Source organism: Parasteatoda tepidariorum, chromosome 4, assembly GCF_982258835.1.
Source record: "Parasteatoda tepidariorum strain Cologne lab strain chromosome 4, Ptep-v5.0, whole genome shotgun sequence".
Taxonomy (NCBI): Eukaryota; Metazoa; Arthropoda; class Arachnida; order Araneae; family Theridiidae; genus Parasteatoda; species Parasteatoda tepidariorum.
The window spans coordinates 65,830,061-65,848,501 of record NC_141758.1 but is presented as its reverse complement, the minus strand read 5'-3'; the positions used below and the strand labels follow the sequence as shown (position 1 = coordinate 65,848,501).

The following is an 18,441-nucleotide window of genomic DNA, read 5'->3' as shown; positions in this document are numbered from 1 at the left end:
CAATTCGCATTAATGTTAGTGCGAAACATTTCTTGAATTTGAAATCGGTATGCCAGAAATCCATTAAATTACTTAAAAACATGAATATCAAGCTTTAAAAATCAATATTTTGGGTTAAGAGGAAAGTCCAATGTCAACATACTAAATTATTGAACTTCTTGATTCAACAAAAATAATTTATGGTGTATGGAATGATTTCACAAATAAGAGAAGGGAAATTGATTCAATGAATCCAAAGTCATTTATGTTTGGCACAGAACAGCTGATTACGACTTTTGTGCCACCATTAAACTCTGAATTCACTGCAACTGATCACTGCAGTCTCTTAAATTAATATTTTATTTAAATAAACGAGAAGATAATTATGTCCTTTGTGCCTTTGTCTCATTATCAAATAATAACTATTTGAGGAAAATTCTGCTGAGCATATAAATAAAGCCAATAAATTACCCCCAGAATTTCTTTATTCAATCTGATATTTAAAAACATGATCATCAACTTAGAAAATTATGCAATACATTTCAAATTAGTATAGTAATTCTATTTGTCCATGATCTATATGATTTTTTCTCTTTCTCATCATCTCCCAAAGCACAAGTAATTATTCTCTCAGGCGTTCTAGAATTGTAACTCTGAAAGATTCATAACATCTGAAAGATTCTTTAAAACCATTAACCTTCATTTTTTTTCTTCTTTTCACATATTTATGTACTTTCGGGAGGTTTCTTTTCTCTTTCTTTTATGTACATCGCACTAGAGCTGCACAGTGGGCTATTTGTGACTGTCTGGGAAACACCCTTGAAGAGGATCCAGAGACAACATACATACGTCACATCTCGCTTTACGGGGATACAGATTCACTCACCATCCATCCGCAGATCATAATTTGACATGAAACAGAGCACAATCAATCTCTAATCAACAAACATTCCCATAGCAGAGGTATTGTTTTATTATGGGAACTTAGAGGCATTTGTGACCTAAACAGATTGTACTTTATTTTATTACCGTCGTTGAATAGTCAACCCAATTTTGAGTTTACGACTACTAATGTTCTCCTCCATAGCCTTGTAATTTTGAACCCAATCCCGAAGACAAGGGAACTCCTGTATCAAATATTGGGTGACATTTTCGTACGGGGAGGACTTTTTGATGGAATTAATCCGCAATTGCATTACACGGTGAGGAAAACGACGAAAACCTCCCACATTAAACCTGGCGGTGAGGGGACTCTAACCCATAATCTTCTACCCCCGATGATATTTTATGTCAGCACTGTGGTCGGTGCGAGGTGGGTGTGAATCACATCACTGTAAAGCGTACGGCTCCCTCGAAAGATTTAGCGAGCAGTAGTCACCATTTTGAACACAAGATGTCTTCGGATTGAAGTGATGATTGAACCCACACACCCTCAGGCATGGGCGCAACGTCCTACCAGCCAAACTATCCTGTGGTTTCAATTACATTTATGTTTTAATGTTACTCAGACTTCCATTTGACATAAAACTTTACGAATAAAAAATATTTTTGTATTTCCAACTGTAGAGGTCCGCTTAAAATGTGAAAAAATTTACATATACTGGTTCTTAAACAGTTTGATTACTGACAATAACAGAGCTCTTCTATGCGAAAATAGATATCTAGCTAGATAAAGGTAGTCTTAACAAATATGTGGCTTTTATTAATGTGAAAAATTTAGCAGCCTGCATTTTTACTGTTCGCAATTTTATATTTCAATTAAAATGAAATATTTCACATAGGTTAAAACGCTTGAATACGCCCTCAGCGGAGGAGACCGGTTCCATGTCTAGAGCCTGCCTCTCCTCAGATGTAACGGAATGTATTACAATGTTTAGCCCTTCCATAATAATTTTCCACTTCAAATTATCAAAAATATATTTTAATATTTCCACAATCCTTATTTCATTATAAGTTTATATACATATGCATTATGTTTAATGCCATTCTGAGTTTCATACAATTTCCAAGTTTAAAATTTTTTTATGAGTTTGAAAATTAGAACAGATATATAAGTGTTGAGATACATTAAGATAAAAATGAAAAAAAAAATTTTTTAAATTATTGTTATAGAAATAATTTTAAAAAAATGTAAGAATGAATGAAAAATGTATGAAAAACCAACAAACTCAAAACTAGAAAAGCAAATTACTTGCAAGCTAATTATTTTTAAAATTCATTTACATCGGAACAGGATAAAGGATGAAAATCGAAAATATTAACCCAGTATGGTTCTCTGTTCAGTGGGAAAAAGCATCACATTTCATTTTTATATCTATATATATATATACATACGCACACATCGTTTATATTCAGATTTTAGTTCTGAATGCTTTTAGTGTTTACATAAGAACGAATTGCACGGAAATTTTTTTTAAAAAGAAATCTTTTGTATTTTATTTCAACCTAATATAGCAATATGTACACTTGACATTTTTTTAAAAGTTTAATTTGAAATTAACGATACAGCTTCTTTTACTTTGATAAGCATATGTATTGAATAAACATATTCAAATTTCAGTTAACGTTCTCATAATCTTAGTCTTCATAAATTCTCTGACTTTTCTCTACGGTTTAACAATTAACATTCAGGAATCTCGATGGTATACCTCCTGTTAAAATTTCCAAGATAATCAGATAAAAACTTTCAAATTACAAAGTCCAATTAAAAACAATTTGGGAACCCATAAAAAAAAATCCCAATAGAAGATCGAATACTTGATAGAATCGGCACAAATTGAGTTATTTTATTCATTTAATAGCCCATGACACATTTGCCACTTTTGATAAATAGGGTTTAATTTTTTGGCAGTCTCTTTCAATGTGATAGTAACCCTTAGCGATTTCTATTTTTAATGTCGAAACTACATAGAATATTTAAACAAAATGACAAAAATAATGAGCCTGAAGTATAAAAAATATCCCTAGTTATGAATGAGAAAAAGGGTTGCTACTCTTAAAAATCGATTTCTAGAATCTAATTAAATAATATTTGTCGCTTAAAATACACTGAATCATATAATTGTAACTAAAAATTAGAAATGTGGATAATGTATCAAGTATCTAACCATTAATAGGGAAAACTGATTTAAAATTATTTATTATTAGATATTAAGTTTCGTACTAAACAATAAGAAATAATTATATATATATATATATATATATTTTACTAAATTCATTATTATTGATTTTATTAATAGTTTAAAAAAGAAATGTTTATTTGGCAGAAAATAGAAACAACAAAATTACCAGAAATTTTTTATAAATGTATTACTGATTGCAAGAAAATGAAATAATAGTATCACTGGATAAATTATCACAAGGTATGGTTTGTAACATAAGCAATTTTAAATTTTTTATATATTTTCAATTATCACAAAATTTAATGTAGCACCTGTTTTCAGGGCAAGTGGCCACCCTAAGAAATAAACCTATGACCATGTAAAAAGTACTCAAACCGTTCTCTATGAATGAACTCTTTCGAAAAACAAAAGAGAACTAATAACCCCCCCTCCATTAGAGTGACAAGAATTTAATAACTAACATGATTCACTGATCAACCATAGTGAAAGTTTTTAAAAAGAAAAATTTATCAAAATCATGTGTATATGAAAAGATAAAGTGTGGTATAAATTTTAAAAATTTTTTCACTAAATGTAAACACTAATAAAATACTAAAAACATGAAATGCTTTTATTGTTAAAGTACATTATTTTTAAGAGATCAACAAGTTTAACAATCATAATTTAAGCAAAATGTCGTCAGCATTATAGGTATAATGTCATAAAAAAAGAAAATAATATTCAACTAACAGCCAGTGTGGTATTTAAAAGTACATAATAAGCTAAATTTATAATAACATTAGAAATTATTTTGATTCTTCAATGTGAATAATAAAATATCAATAAGCGAATTAACAATTGGCACATTTTTAAACTGAATAAGATGAAATAATAGAAGACTAATAAGTAACAAATAACGAAGAAAAAAAAACATTCATAATAAAATAAAAACCTTATAAATTTAGGAATAATGAAAAGTAATATATTTCTTAATTACAGTTTATAACAATTAGTCTTTATAATATGCCTTAGAACAAAAATAGTTTTCATCATATTTTAATTGTAATTATATACAACATTTCTACTTTGAAGGAGTGGCACCTAAAATCCTTATCAATCAAATAAGAGAATTGTGACAAAATATTTAAATGTCTTCTTCTTAAACTATTATTTTATTAATAATTTGCTTAAAATAATTTATTATGATAATTATTTTTCCCTGCAAATTTTGCCATAAATGATAACATAAAAGTAAGCTTTAGAAATCAACAATTAAAAATTGTTTACTTTTAAGCAACACATCATCAAGTATAGAATAATTAATTGTCCTTAGGATTATCTTTATATAAAAGTTATGTTTACATAAAAGTTAAAATTACAAAGAAGAAAAAAAAGGGAAGTTTCACCCAATTTCAGTATTTATTTCAACTTACAACTCTAAATATTGCTTTTACAGCAGGTATAATAAAAATAATATTTAACGGACAAAATAAATATTTTTCAAGGGGACAGTCAAAGTAGTAAATTATTGAAGGGATAAAAAAAAACAAAATTTCATATAAAATAAAATGATAATTGAAATTATTTAATGAAACAGACTTACTCATCAAACTACTGACTGTCAAAATTACGTAAAACATGATTTTTAGAAACATAACAGCGCATGGTGATATATTTATAGTAAATTCTAAAATTTAAAATTAAGTGCTATCCCCTGCACTTCTATGTACTACAGTTGCATCCGTAATAAAAAAACAGTGAATATTTTTGTGTGCACACTAGAAATATCCGGTACAAATACAGGTACAGCAACAGTCTAATATATACAGCACATTTCATTACAACCAAAGGATAATAAAATCCAATGATTAATTTAAAAATTTATACATTTTGTACTAAGCTTACCAGCAGAGTATTCTCAAATTTACACAACTTAAAATTCCTAAAAGCTGAAATTATTTTGTGTGTAGGAAGTAGTAATATGCAATCGAAATTACATATATATATATACCATGTAGAATAAATATAACTAAAATTTCCTTTTATTATACTAAAAAAAAAGTTAGTAATAAACAATTCAAAAGCTTTTATAATGCACAAAGCCCCTTCTTGATTTTTGCAATAAATTACATACATCATGATATGGAAAAGTTTTTCCTTCGTTGAATATTAGAAAAACATTATTACTTTTTTTAAAAAAAATTCCGAAACAAAAAATAAATTAACTGCTTATTCATTGTCATATCATCTAGAAGCATTGTTGATTTGTTTATGCCACATAAAAAATAAAGTTAATTCAATGCAGACACATGAACCGCCCAAATACATACAGACACATAAATAAATGACACAACCTTGAATAAACTTGGGCAGAACTAAAAAGTAGCATATATTTCACGTAGAGGAAGAAGATAAAACTCAATAACAGTTTATATGTTTGAAGACGAAAAAAAAAAGGGCTGGCAGAAAGAAAATAGAAAATATAAAACAGTTTATATTTTAAGCAAAGAGTTTCTCAAAACAAGGGTGGCAGTATGGCTTATCATTCTGCTCCTTGAAGGTTCCCTTGTTGAGTTGCTTTAAACAGAAAGAGCACACAAAATGTTCTGGGTGAAATTTACGAGACATAGCTGTAACACACCGACCGCTAATGGGTTTATGGCAGCCAGCACAGAGAGAACCACGTTTTGCATGATAGTGCAATTCACAGTAAGGTAAACCTTCATGCTCAAAGAAACTTCCTCCATTAAAGGGTTGACGACAGTCCTGAAATAGCACAAATAAAAAAAAATTCAACAACCACTTTAACGATTAACATTTCTATCAATGCATCAGTAAAAAATATTTCAAACAACATTGGCAATTAAATATTTTTGGCGAACTTATATAACAACCACTTGCATAAATGAGTTATTCACTGTTTGCAATGACTAAATTCGAAATACAGTAGAACCTCGATTAACCAAGCTTCGATTAACCGAGGCAATAACGAAGTCTAAATTTTTTTTCTCCTCTCCAAAATGAGCCTGGAAGAAATTATACACATATTAGTTCGTTATCCGTGTTACACGCACTTATTCCCTACAAAAGCACTCAACTTCCATGAAATATTACACCCTGAGAAGACAACATCCATGAATACTTTGTTAATCCATGAATACAACATCCATGAATACTTTGTGGTCATGTGACTTGTAAGTTTAATCATGTAAATTTTAAAAATACAATATTTTCTTGAGATTTGTGTTATTTTTGAAAATGCGTCTTTCGATATTTAACTAAGTATAGTTTAAAAAAATTCCATTTTACTTTTTAAAATTTACTACCAGAGTTGATTTCTTTTTTAAGTCTTTTTAGCTGTGACCCATAAGTTCATATATGTTTATTTTTATCATTTATAAAACGTTCTATTGTTTTTCCCTTTAAAAGTAGTTAAATTCGCAAGTAGTTAAATTCGGAAGGTTTTTATACATGGTTCCTATTAACCAAGATTTCCGATATCCGAGGTACTAGCGGTCGCAATTAGCTTGGATAATCGAGGTCTTACTGTACAAGGAAACGTTTTTTTAAATTTGTTTTATAACATAAATTTATTCTAAATACAAAAACCTATGACCAAATCAAAGATTTGACATTTAAACTTAAGATATTTTAAGAAGTTGAGTTAATTACTTAAGGCAGTGAACGACTCAATTATAACCATTTTAAATTCTACCTATACAAGATGCCATCCTCAACCTTTAAAGTTTCTGAACTACTATTTATACATAGCTAACTAAATAATTCCTTTTCTAACAATTATTATAAGGGATATAGCAGCTTCAGGATTTTGATTTTTTAAAAAAGCAACTTTACATAATGTATGCTATAGATTACTTATACGATTTTAAATTTAATCAAATCCTCACATTTTAAAGGGAAAGAAAAAAATAATAAAGAATTGATAAAAAAATATAATAATTGCAAATTATTAGATTACAGACGATTCTCTAAAACAAGGACCAAGTACTATTAACATTCAAAATAATTGATCTTAAGTTTTCAATAATTTACCAGGGTATAAAAATAATCAAGCATGGCATGATCATTGAATGTTAAAAAAGTTGGACATAATTAATGCCATCCCCAAGTACTATTAACATTCAAAATAATTGATCTTAAGTTTTCAATAATTTACCAGGGTATAAAAATAATCAAGCATGGCATGATCATTGAATGTTAAAAAAGTTGGGCATAATTAATATCCTTAAACACACTAAGACATTTTTAGTTAATGAAATGCAATTTTACCAAGTAAATGATAAAGTTAAGAATATAAAATTACATTTAATAATTCTTTTAAATCACTTTGTGGTAAATGCTTCAAGGATTCTTAGTTCACATTTTCTTTTTGGCAGGAGTTTCATAGTTCACTTAATATTTTAATTTTTGGATGCAACAAACGAACGACATGTGAGTTAAATTTAATCAGAAATTTAGCACATAGGAAGGTTATTAAAATTAAATGTGAAAAAGAAATTATCTCTCCATGAGTGATAGCTACATAGCTAACTGAATTGTGAGTTTAATTTATTAAGAAATTAAGTACATAAAAACTTAATCCGTCAGTGTTAGCTACATAGCTAGCTAAATTGTGAGTTAAATTTAATCAGAAATTAATGGCATTGAAGAAATATAATATTAAATACAAAAGAGAAATTATGTCTCAGTTACTGATAGCGATAAATAACAAAAAGATATTTTTAAAAAATGTAGAGAAAAAAACTTTTCAAAGTATGATAAAATTTGGTTATCTGACAGAAGACACTTCAATAATTAAACACCCCTTCCGTTTCAAAAAGCTGATGCAATTTGAATCGAAAATCCTTAATAATACCTAATTTGATACAATGATATTCGAATGAACCAATCTTTGATAATGAGAGAAAATAGAAGCAATAATGAGCCATATGTGAAAACATAATATGGGGATGGGGCCTTCAGTTATCTTGGTCACAGCTGCCGTTGGTTGACAGCCCTGTGTCAGCCGGGATGCTGCATTTGATTGATAGACGAATAGTCCCATTTTAACAACAACAATTTTATCACATTTCTATCACATCTGCATGAAGTTTCCCCTGCAGCCCCCCTATGTTTAAATTAATGATAATGTGTTAGATTTTATTGCATTGACATCTCAAATCTTGAGTCTAAAAGAAACTCTTTCTAGTTAATTTATGGATTGATTAAACCAGGGTTTCTTAACCTGTGGTTCATGAACCCCTAAGGGGTCCATGAGTCATATTTTGGGGGTCCGCTAACTACTCCTAATTTTCAAAACCTTTGGAAGCCTACCCATTGCTTGTAAAGCGATCTATGGCAGCTATAATTCCGTTTGCTACAGTGTATCTTTGCGAAGCGGGATTTTCCACACTCGTGACAATAAAAACAAAACATCGAAATCGATTGAATGTCGAACAAGATATGTGTGATGCTTTGTCGAAAACTATCCCCCAATTCAATTTGTTAATTAAGGAAAAGCAGCAGCAACCTTCACAATAAAAAATTTTAATTATACAAATTGTGTATACTATTAAAATAATAAAATTAAATGTTTTCTAATAATGGATGGTTTTTGCAATTATTTTTGTCACAGGGGGGTGGTCGGTGACTTCTTAAAAAATTTTAAAGGGGGTCCATTATACCAAAAAGGTTAAGAAACACTGGATTAAACTGTGATAAGGACAATATGGCCGACCGGCCTGCGTAGGGGGCAGGGAACTGTCCTTGCATCAGAAAGGTTCTGGGTTTGAATCCTGGTCAAGGCATGGATGTTTCTTTCTCTCTCTCTGTGTTCTATGTCCTTTCTCCTTTGTGTGTGTGAATGTGACCCGTCCTATAAACGGGTTTGTGGTTGTGTGAATGGTGTGGCAGAAGTCAAATTCTTGGCCATAGATGGCGCCACAGAAAAACAAGAACAATAGCACCCCCTCTGCCTAAAGAGGCATACGACAAAAAAAAATGACAATATGTATTCTGAACAGCTAAGAGATGATGAAATCGTTCAGACTGTAATAAAATACCCGAATGTGATAATTCTGATAGTGATGAATTGGAATAAGATCATAGTGGAACTATAACTGAAACAGATGCAGGAGACAACTAAACTTAATGTTTTTCAAAACCACAAAGTTATCTTAGTTTCAATCAGGAATAAACTGATGGTACCCAACTATAACTATTGTAATAAAGAATCTAAAATCTGGTTACTAAAAAAGGAAAATTAAATTTCTTTCTTTCTTTTTTTTTACATTTATGTTATAAAAAAACAGACAGGCACTACAGATGTTTTCTTTTTCCAACTTTATTACAGTCACTAGTTACTTTTAGTAATTTACTACATAAATTATAAAAAAAATAATAAAATTTTAAGTGTGAGTGTTGACAAATTTTTTTAATCTTAAAAGTAAGGACTTTTTTATTCTTTTTCTGAGGGCAGGGGAGAACTAAGCTTTTTTGGAGTAATTTGGAAAAATTTTGGAGTAAAAATTATCAATATTTTTAAAGAAAAATATTCAAGAACAATTTTAAGAAAAAGCTAAAAAACATAATGTTAAATGTTAACATAAACATTAATTTTTTTAACCCCAATAAAAATATTTAAATTATAATAAATAGCAGTACTTGGCAATTTATTACATAGCAGATTACATTTAAGTTTCGATTCTGTTTTCTTTAAGGAATAATTGAAATTTTAGTGACATCTCTTATAAATAATTTTTTATGTAATTTTTCTTTTCATTCTATTATAGCAAGGCTTTAAAATTATTATTATTTCTTTTGCAATAGTTATATCTTTTTAAAAGAAGCATTTTGTAAAACAAAGTAAGTTCATGAAGAACAACATTGAAGATATGTAGGTAAATCATGAACTTTAATATGCATGGGGGGAAAAAAACAAGTCAGGAAAAAAAATATTTTTGCATAAATTGGTAAAAAAAATTAAGTATACAAAATTACAATAATTATAGAAAAAGGGAATACAAGTAAGATTCCCCCAAAATACAGTTATTGTTTTTATTTGCTTAATCATGCAAGAAATAATTTTATAAATGGTAAAAGGGTTTTTTAAAAATAAATAATGAATAAACACAAATCAAATACATTGTAATACAGTAATTATGGTTTTCCTCTACGGAAAACATGAAAGTTATTAATCTTTAACAAATTTCATGTCTTATAAACCAATAAAAATTATGCTTAAACTACAATTCTAGTAATTTTTTGGTACCGCTACTTTTCCAGCATGAAATGTTTTTGAAAAATGTAGTCAGGAAGAAAAAAGCTAATCACAAATTTTAATGACAAATACAACTAGTAGCATTAAAAAATTAGTTTAAAATTTTTTTTTAACCTGCTTTAATGTATAAGGAAGAAAAAATGGATACAAAAATAACCTTATGTATATTGCCCAAGAATTAGCAAAAAGCAATTGCATTTAAAACAATCACAAAAATTTTGGGAATAGGGAAAAAGCACTGCTACAATTTTTTTCTTTATTTAAAGAAAATCTAAAAAAATAAAGCTCAATTATATAAAAACATAAAAATATATCAAAAAGTTTAAAAAATACTTTAACACAAAAATGTAAACATCAAAAACATTTAGTAAAAAAACTGCCAATCACACGTTATTAAAATTAAAAACAAAATTTCTTAATCATTTAAGCCAAAAATAATAAATATTTACATGCAGTTTATATAACGCAGCCATATCATGCTAATATATTAGCTATAAAAGCATTTTTTTAAGCGTAAGCATTAAACTAATTAATATACAACCATCCACACAATTCCTTTAGAAATTAAAACCATGAAAAACTAAAATCCATAAATTAGTAAAACTACACAAGCATTAGATCCAAGCTCCACAAATGAAAAGTTTTTTTCATTTATAACATTTTAGAGAAATGCGGTACAAATGTTATTAAATATAATATTTCTTCCTATTTGTTTTTATTGTCATAAGTTCTAGAAAGACTGCAATTCGTAAAACTATTAAAACACTAAATTAGTGGTTAATTCACGTAATTACCGATACAATTTAATTTTATATACATGCGAATATGGATACCTTCTCACTCTATATACGGTGATGACACTGAATTCTACTTTTTTTCATCCTGTACAATAGCATTGAGAATAAAAAAATGAGATCTTTATATAAAATATGTTTAAAATATAAAATGTCCTTGAAAATCCAACACGGTACTAAACTATACTAAATTATATAATCATAATAATGAATCAGCTGAACTTGATATGGCGTTACTATTATCAGCAATACATAATAAAATAAAACATAATTAAATGAAAAGTTCTTCTAAAAATAGTTTTCCAGAGTTTACAATAAACATTGTTTTCTTTTTAGTTAAACTAGGAAAAAAATTAATGCTCAGTTCAAAAAGGATAAAATAAACATGTAATACATCAACAAAAATAATAAATACAACTACTCAGTTAGTAGTCTATATAGCATATTTCAGTGTAGCAGTTACAAAAGATGATATTTTCAAGTAACTTATAATATTTCAAATCCTAATATAAATGTTTCAGGTATACATAAGATTATTTTAAGTATGCATGAAATATGATTTAAAAAAAAACTTAATAAAGTTTAACAGTTAAATAAATGAATATTTTTTGAATGAAAAAAATACCCATCAAGAATTAAAATTTTAGTAGGAATCATAATTCAGTGCAGTAATTGTAAACCAAACAAGCATTTATGCACTGTCAGTAATATGTGCTACATGAAATCATAAAGAGTTTTTAAATTATTGAGGATGAAGGGTTTGGTTCAAAATTCAGTTCAATCCATTTTCCTCATTGTTGATGGTAAAAAAAGTAAGTAAATTTCCTTCCCTAAATAATTAGAAATTCTACATGTTTCCCTCAATATTCTCTCCTTAAATGTGAATTCTTTATACAGTATGCAATATAAAAAACAGAACACCCTGAATAACTTTTGAGCTAACAATTGGATTCTAACATGTCAGAATTCAATCTTAATGGTTTGAAGCCATACCTAACCTTTAATATGCAAATTTATTAAAGGCTATATATTGATATTTTCAGCAAAGCGACTAAAAGTTTGGACCCTTTAATGTTATTTTTTCTTTTAGCATATTTTGCAATATCTCGAGAATTTTTTCAGAGTCCAAAAATTTCTGCTTGCAATTATAAAATATATTTATTTAAAGATAATTCCATGTAAAAAATAGTTTTTAGTAATTATTTATTATTCTTTAACAATTTTTAAATTAATGGTTGGAAAAAAATTTGATTTCTAAGGTATACATTTTTTAAATTTTTTTTAAAGAATGTAAATTTAATTTGCATAGTTTTGTCAAAATATTAAAAAAAGCGTGAATAGATTGCAAATAGGTATTTATTTTTGAAACCAAACACCTTATGTAGATTTTTTATTAATTTGTATACATAAGTGCTGATGAAACTATATAAAAAAAATTATGAGAAGAGCACAAAGATAAACAAAATTGAATTATTCTAACATCATAAAAAATTAAGGTAGAACTTACCCGGCAAGCAAAACAGTTAGGATGCCATTGACTATTCATAGCAGAGATGTAATTTTCTGTAATAGGACGATTGCAACCAGCACACTTCAATGCAAACATCTCGAGGAAGTCATCCCGGCAGTAAGGTTTACCATCCTTTTCATGAAAACCTTCTTCTCCAAATTGTTTGCCACACTGGGTGCAGAAGAAATGCTCCGGGTGCCAAGTCTTCTCCAGAGCAGTGATGCATTTCTAATGATATCATTTTCATAAATATTAGCATTAATGAGAATGAGGAATTTATCCATTTTCACATTTTTATCTGTTAGACCGAATATTTAATCATAATTTTCTTCAAAATTCTATATGCATTTTAAGCAAATTCATGCTCTTGAATTAAATTAACGGCGTAATTTTAATTTCCATCTGATATAATTCAAGTCAATATAATATAATCATAGTTCAATTCAGTATAAATAAATTGTCAAGCGTTAATCTCCATGACTCCCTGACCCACAACGGGTTTTTGTGCTAACTTAGTTAACTTTATAATTAAAATATTAACAACTAGTAGTTCATAGTATAATTTAGGTACCTACTAAGGATTTTTAAATTAATTAATTATTTTTTTATTATTTCAATTTATAAATTTTTTTATAATTATTTTTCAATTATCTTGATTTAATAATCATATTAAAATATTGAACTTCTTACTTCATAACATATTAAAATTGTTACCGATTATTTTTCAATATACAACCGAACTAGAGAAGACTTATGTTATGGACAATGACTAATCGAATTGAAAACCAATTTTGAACAATTGGTTATAAATTGTATTTAGTACAATTCCTTATAGATTGTAATATGATTCAAATTTTTAATAAAAACATTAAAAAAATTTAACAACTGGCTGAAGAACCCTTTGAACTAGAATCAGTTTGTAATTACTATCAATCTATAAAGATTCAAGTTAAAAATCAAATTAAATAGCTTTTATTTCAATGCAGGAAAAGCTCTTACAGAAGTCGTCCTATTGCCAGGATCATTGAAACGGTTACTTTAAAGAATTTTTTTCTGATTTTTAATTGAATCAATTCATTACCCAGCATAGTATTTTAAACATTCACCAGAAGTGCTCCGGCAAATCGTTATTCTACATAACTTGCGATGTTTCAGAGGATCAAGATCACACTATTTTTAACTGCTCATTTTACTTAAATATCAGGGAAAGGCTTCTCTAAAGAACTACAATCAACATGCCATTTTTGATTGTTTCTATAGACCCCACATCAAGACTCCATTGATCGAACTTGTAAAAGGAATTTTTAACTTCATTCTTCAAATAAACCAGAGAGTGCAACAAAAGAATGCCTTGGGTTTTGCAACCAGACTCAATAGAGTTTTCTGATGATGAAATAGTAACTTAATTTTAATTTGATATTGGACTTGGATTCATCAATAATGTAAGTTGATTTATTTTCCAACTCACTATATAATTATTTTCTTTGTTTTAAAACTTCCCTCTAAGCCACTACCTATTTTTAAATTCTTATTTGATTTGTTTTTGGAATTTTTAACTTTGCTCTTTCGATCAATTTAAATTAAAATTTAGTTATGAGTTCGCAACACTGTTTCTCGAGCTAGGTCAGTGAGGTACTTAGCAATTAAATTTCCCAATGCAAACAATAAAAAAAGCTTCATCTTTAATTAAACACCTTTTTTAACTGTATGACTTAACTGTAAAAAAGTAAGAGCAGGCTTCAAATTTTTTATAGCTTCAATTGCAATAAAATAAACTTCGAAAAAAAAAACAAAAAAAAAACACTCAATTAATTTTTGTAATACAACAATAAAAATAATATAAAAAACACTCATTATATTTTTGTAATACAACAATAAAAATGATTTTTTCAATATAATAGAAAGAAAGAAAAAGTTAAGGTAACTAAGAATACAAATTATTAGAATATAAAAAAATTTTAATATTACTCACATTTCACATAGCAATTAAGCATTTTATATGCTACATTTTATATGCTTTTGATTTTCATTTTGAATTCTATAATTTTCTACTTTATTTAAACATAAGGAAAAGTTTAATATGTTCAAGTTTTACAAGTAAAAGTTCAATAAGTAAAACTAAATTTTAGCCATAGTTTAATATTCAACAAAAATAATAAAGGATTATTTTATATATTTTATCTCATTTATTTTCTGCAACAATTAGATAATAATAAAAGAATGGGGAAAATATTATTACTATGGTTCCAAATACAATAGTTTGTAGACATAATATGGAAAAAATGCTTACTCCTAATATAGCAGCATTACAATAAGCACATTTGGGTGAAAAAATGTTGTGGTAATCTGTTTCACAATAGGGAACACCATCTCTTTCAAAAAAGTTCTTGGTTCCTAATTCTTGTTGACAATGACCACATACAAAGTGCTCTTTATGCCATGTTTTACCAAGTGCTGTAACAACCTAATAACAGTAATAGAAATGAGTACCATAATCTAGTCAACATTCAACTATGTAAAATTTGGGTAAAATCTATATATCTAAATCTAAAACTAGCACTGCATTTAAAATTGTTACACAGAAAATAAATTTAAACTGATAACTTTAACTGCACTCAATACGCATTTAAATTAAAATTAATATTTAATTAAATGAAAAATATATCCTGTTGCTCATTCTGATCTTAAAATTTTGAAGAAAAAAATAACAATAAATCCCTAAATCCTTTAAATCATCTTTTGGGGGTAATTGTAGGAAAATTATTTTAATCTATGATATAGATAAAAACATAGAAATAAATGTAATAATTAGAACAAAGATTTCTAAAAAATAAATTATCAATCATAAAATGTCTAAATGTATACACAAAAACTGCCATCAATGAAGTAAACAAAAACAAATTGAAAATCAAACAAGACAATTTTTAAGTTTTAACATTATGATGTGCAAATAATTTTGTAAATGGTTCAAAAATAAATGAATAAGGATAATAGCTGAATAAATGAAAAAAAAAAAACATCTTAAAAGGTTAAACAAAACAACAAACATAAATAAACATCAGTATGCAGTTGAATTTTCCAATAACATAATAATCATTAGACTGACGGCAAGTATTCTAACTGCATTGAAAGATTTCTTTTTTATCAATAATTATATTTCATAAAATAAGTAATTGTTTTCAAAAAATTAATCAAATCAATCTTAATTATTCCCAATAAAAAAGTAATAAAAACTACAGGTATAAAATTTCAATTATACACAACATATATATTTTTCGGATTCTACTTGCTTCCTTTCAGCTTTCAACACTCCATAAAATTCTCACAATAGTTACACAAATTTAGAACTACTTGATCAAATATTCAGAAGTTGCAGAACTTTTTCCTTATAAAAAAGATAGCTTTAAAGGTAGATTTTGAGAAATACTTCCTAAGTTTGATATATATATTTATATTTTTAGATATATAAAAATTTGAAAGCTAATTTTAGTTGAAAATGTGTGAAGTTTAAACGACTAAGTCATTGATTTTTCTATTTTTTCCCTCATAGATTTATTCTAAAAATGAAGAAAATAATTTTCAATGCATCTTTTCAATACCACAAAACAGAACGTAGAGGCATGCTAACTTAGTTGATTGTTGTATCATTAAATTACGAAACAATTAAGTTACCTGATAGTTTAATAGCACAAAATAATATTGAACAAAAATAATATTAAACATAATAAATACATAAAATAATCAGCTTATTCATAGTTTAATAGCATAAAAATACATTTATTCTCAGGTTTACCTGGTACTTTAATATCTAAATTTCCTTTCTTAAGTGCACAAATAAGATATTTCAAATTATTTTCAAGCAAATTTTGTTCTTGGCAAAATCGAATAAAAATTTCTTGTTAAAAAAAGTAAAAAAAGAGGGGGGAATAAGCAAAGCTTTACATTTTAAAGGAAATGTACTTTAAGTCAATTTGCGCATTTATCAAATGAAAATAAAATGAAGTAAAACAAAAAGTTTCAAAGGAATAATTTTATAATTGGGATCTGAAATTCGGACTGAGTGCAACTATCAATATGGGACTTACAGTCCCAACTAAAATTGACAACAACAAAAAACATGCACTGAAAATAATGAAAGATTTAAAAATGAAATGAATCAAAAACCAGTTTAAGTAAAAAATAATTTTGTTTTGTTTTGTTCATTATTATTGTTAGTAATTATTTCTCAAACTCAAATTTTTATAACAATATGACTACAAATTTGAAAAACCTTGATACTAAACAAGATATTACAAGTAATTTTAAATAAAATTCTCTAAAGAAACTTTTTAATTCTAATAACAACAACTAACAAAATTTTACTATTTTTAAACAATAACTTTAATTTCACACAATTTGGTGTGGCATATGCTGAGAGGATATAATCTCGTGCCACATAAAAATGAGTAAATAAGTAATTTTCTAATTTATTTTTTATTAATTTCAACTGAAAATTTTATTTTCCTACAAAAAAAAAACAAAAAAAATTCTGAGACACAAATAAGAGTTTGATTGTGAATACTGCAATGCTTATTTTCTTAATTTAACATTAGCAACAATTTAATTTTATTAATTTTGTTTTATGACACATGCACTTATATTTTGAAATGCACACTTTTATTAATTTAGTCAGAATTTGATTCCTTAATGAGCTAATTTAGATTATTTTGTCAGCACCATCTTTTTCTTTCCATTAGTTAGAAATTTTTAAGGGTATTCAATCACTTATTGGTATAAAAACAAAAAAAAACTCAGAATAAGGATTTCAAATGCCATGTATATAAAGGTATTTTTTCTCATAGAAAGAAACCGAAAGTTTTTGCTAAATCTTCATGCTCCACTAAGCACCAAATTCTTTTCCCTTCACTCATGGACTATCAACTAGACATAGACAACCAAACTTTTAACACCAGTTATGCTATTCCACAGAGAATTTGTATTAAGAAAAATTTTTACAAATCACAATGCAGAATAAAATAAAAGTTAAAAGCTTGATAAATTGTTATTGCTGTCAATCCTTATTGAAGTAAGATTTCTATAAATCACATTATATTATGGAAGTTAAAAGCTTGATTTATTTTTAATCAACAATAAAAAAGCAAATGTTTCCGTAGGTTAATAAATAATTTTTTTAAAGCTATTCAGCACAGATTTGTTATTGAGTGAACTACGTTTTAATTTTTTCCTCACCTACAAAATCATAACTAAATTGTTAGTTTATTATTAAAATGATTATTTGTGAAATAACTGTTACATATTTATGCTCACTGTTATACTTAGTATATACACACGCTTATGCAAATGGCATAATTTCTTAAATGTTATGTTTGTTTCAAAGTATTGACACACAAAATATTTCAATAACTATTACAGCGAATGGAATTGCACAGCAGTAGGAATAGCAGATAGAAATCAAAAAATTATGCTAATGATTTGTCATTTCATTTTTTAAAGTAGAATAGACATATATTCAATGATTAGCATATGCTCGTGCACAAGGGATAATAAAGAATTAAATGCAAACATTATTTAACATTATAAACATGAAGAAATAAAAAAATATGACAGTTGCTTTTTAGAGGAAATTTAACATTTTCTTATTTTGAAAGAAATGTAGTAACTCAAGCATTAAAAATAAAATTCAGCCAATATTTACAACTTTTTAGAATGCACACATTAATTTATTTAAGGTTTTTTTTCTCTTTTACTCAAAGCTTCATTAATTTTATTTTTTTATAA

At 27.0% G+C, this 18,441-nt stretch overlaps 1 protein-coding gene across 5 annotated transcripts in view; it reads right to left on the bottom strand.

Moving 5' to 3' along the window:
• Nucleotides 1–3,693: 3,693 nt before the first annotated feature.
• Pax (paxillin) overlaps nucleotides 3,694–18,441 on the bottom strand; it is a 114,342-nt gene continuing 99,594 nt past the window's right edge. For 3 of the 5 annotated variants that reach the window (XM_071182385.2, XM_071182386.2, XM_071182384.2), the window contains exons 7-9: nucleotides 14,954–15,127; nucleotides 12,661–12,891; nucleotides 3,694–5,846 (exon numbers count right to left, since the gene is read on the bottom strand). In XM_071182385.2, the coding sequence (XP_071038486.1) occupies nucleotides 5,580–5,846; nucleotides 12,661–12,891; nucleotides 14,954–15,127 (672 nt within the window). In that variant the 3' untranslated portion in view covers nucleotides 3,694–5,579. Of the gene's footprint in view, nucleotides 5,847–11,192; nucleotides 11,242–12,660; nucleotides 12,892–14,953; nucleotides 15,128–18,441 lie in introns of all 5 variants that reach the window. The other 2 variants (XM_071182387.2, XM_071182388.2) reach the window with 2 other exon arrangements.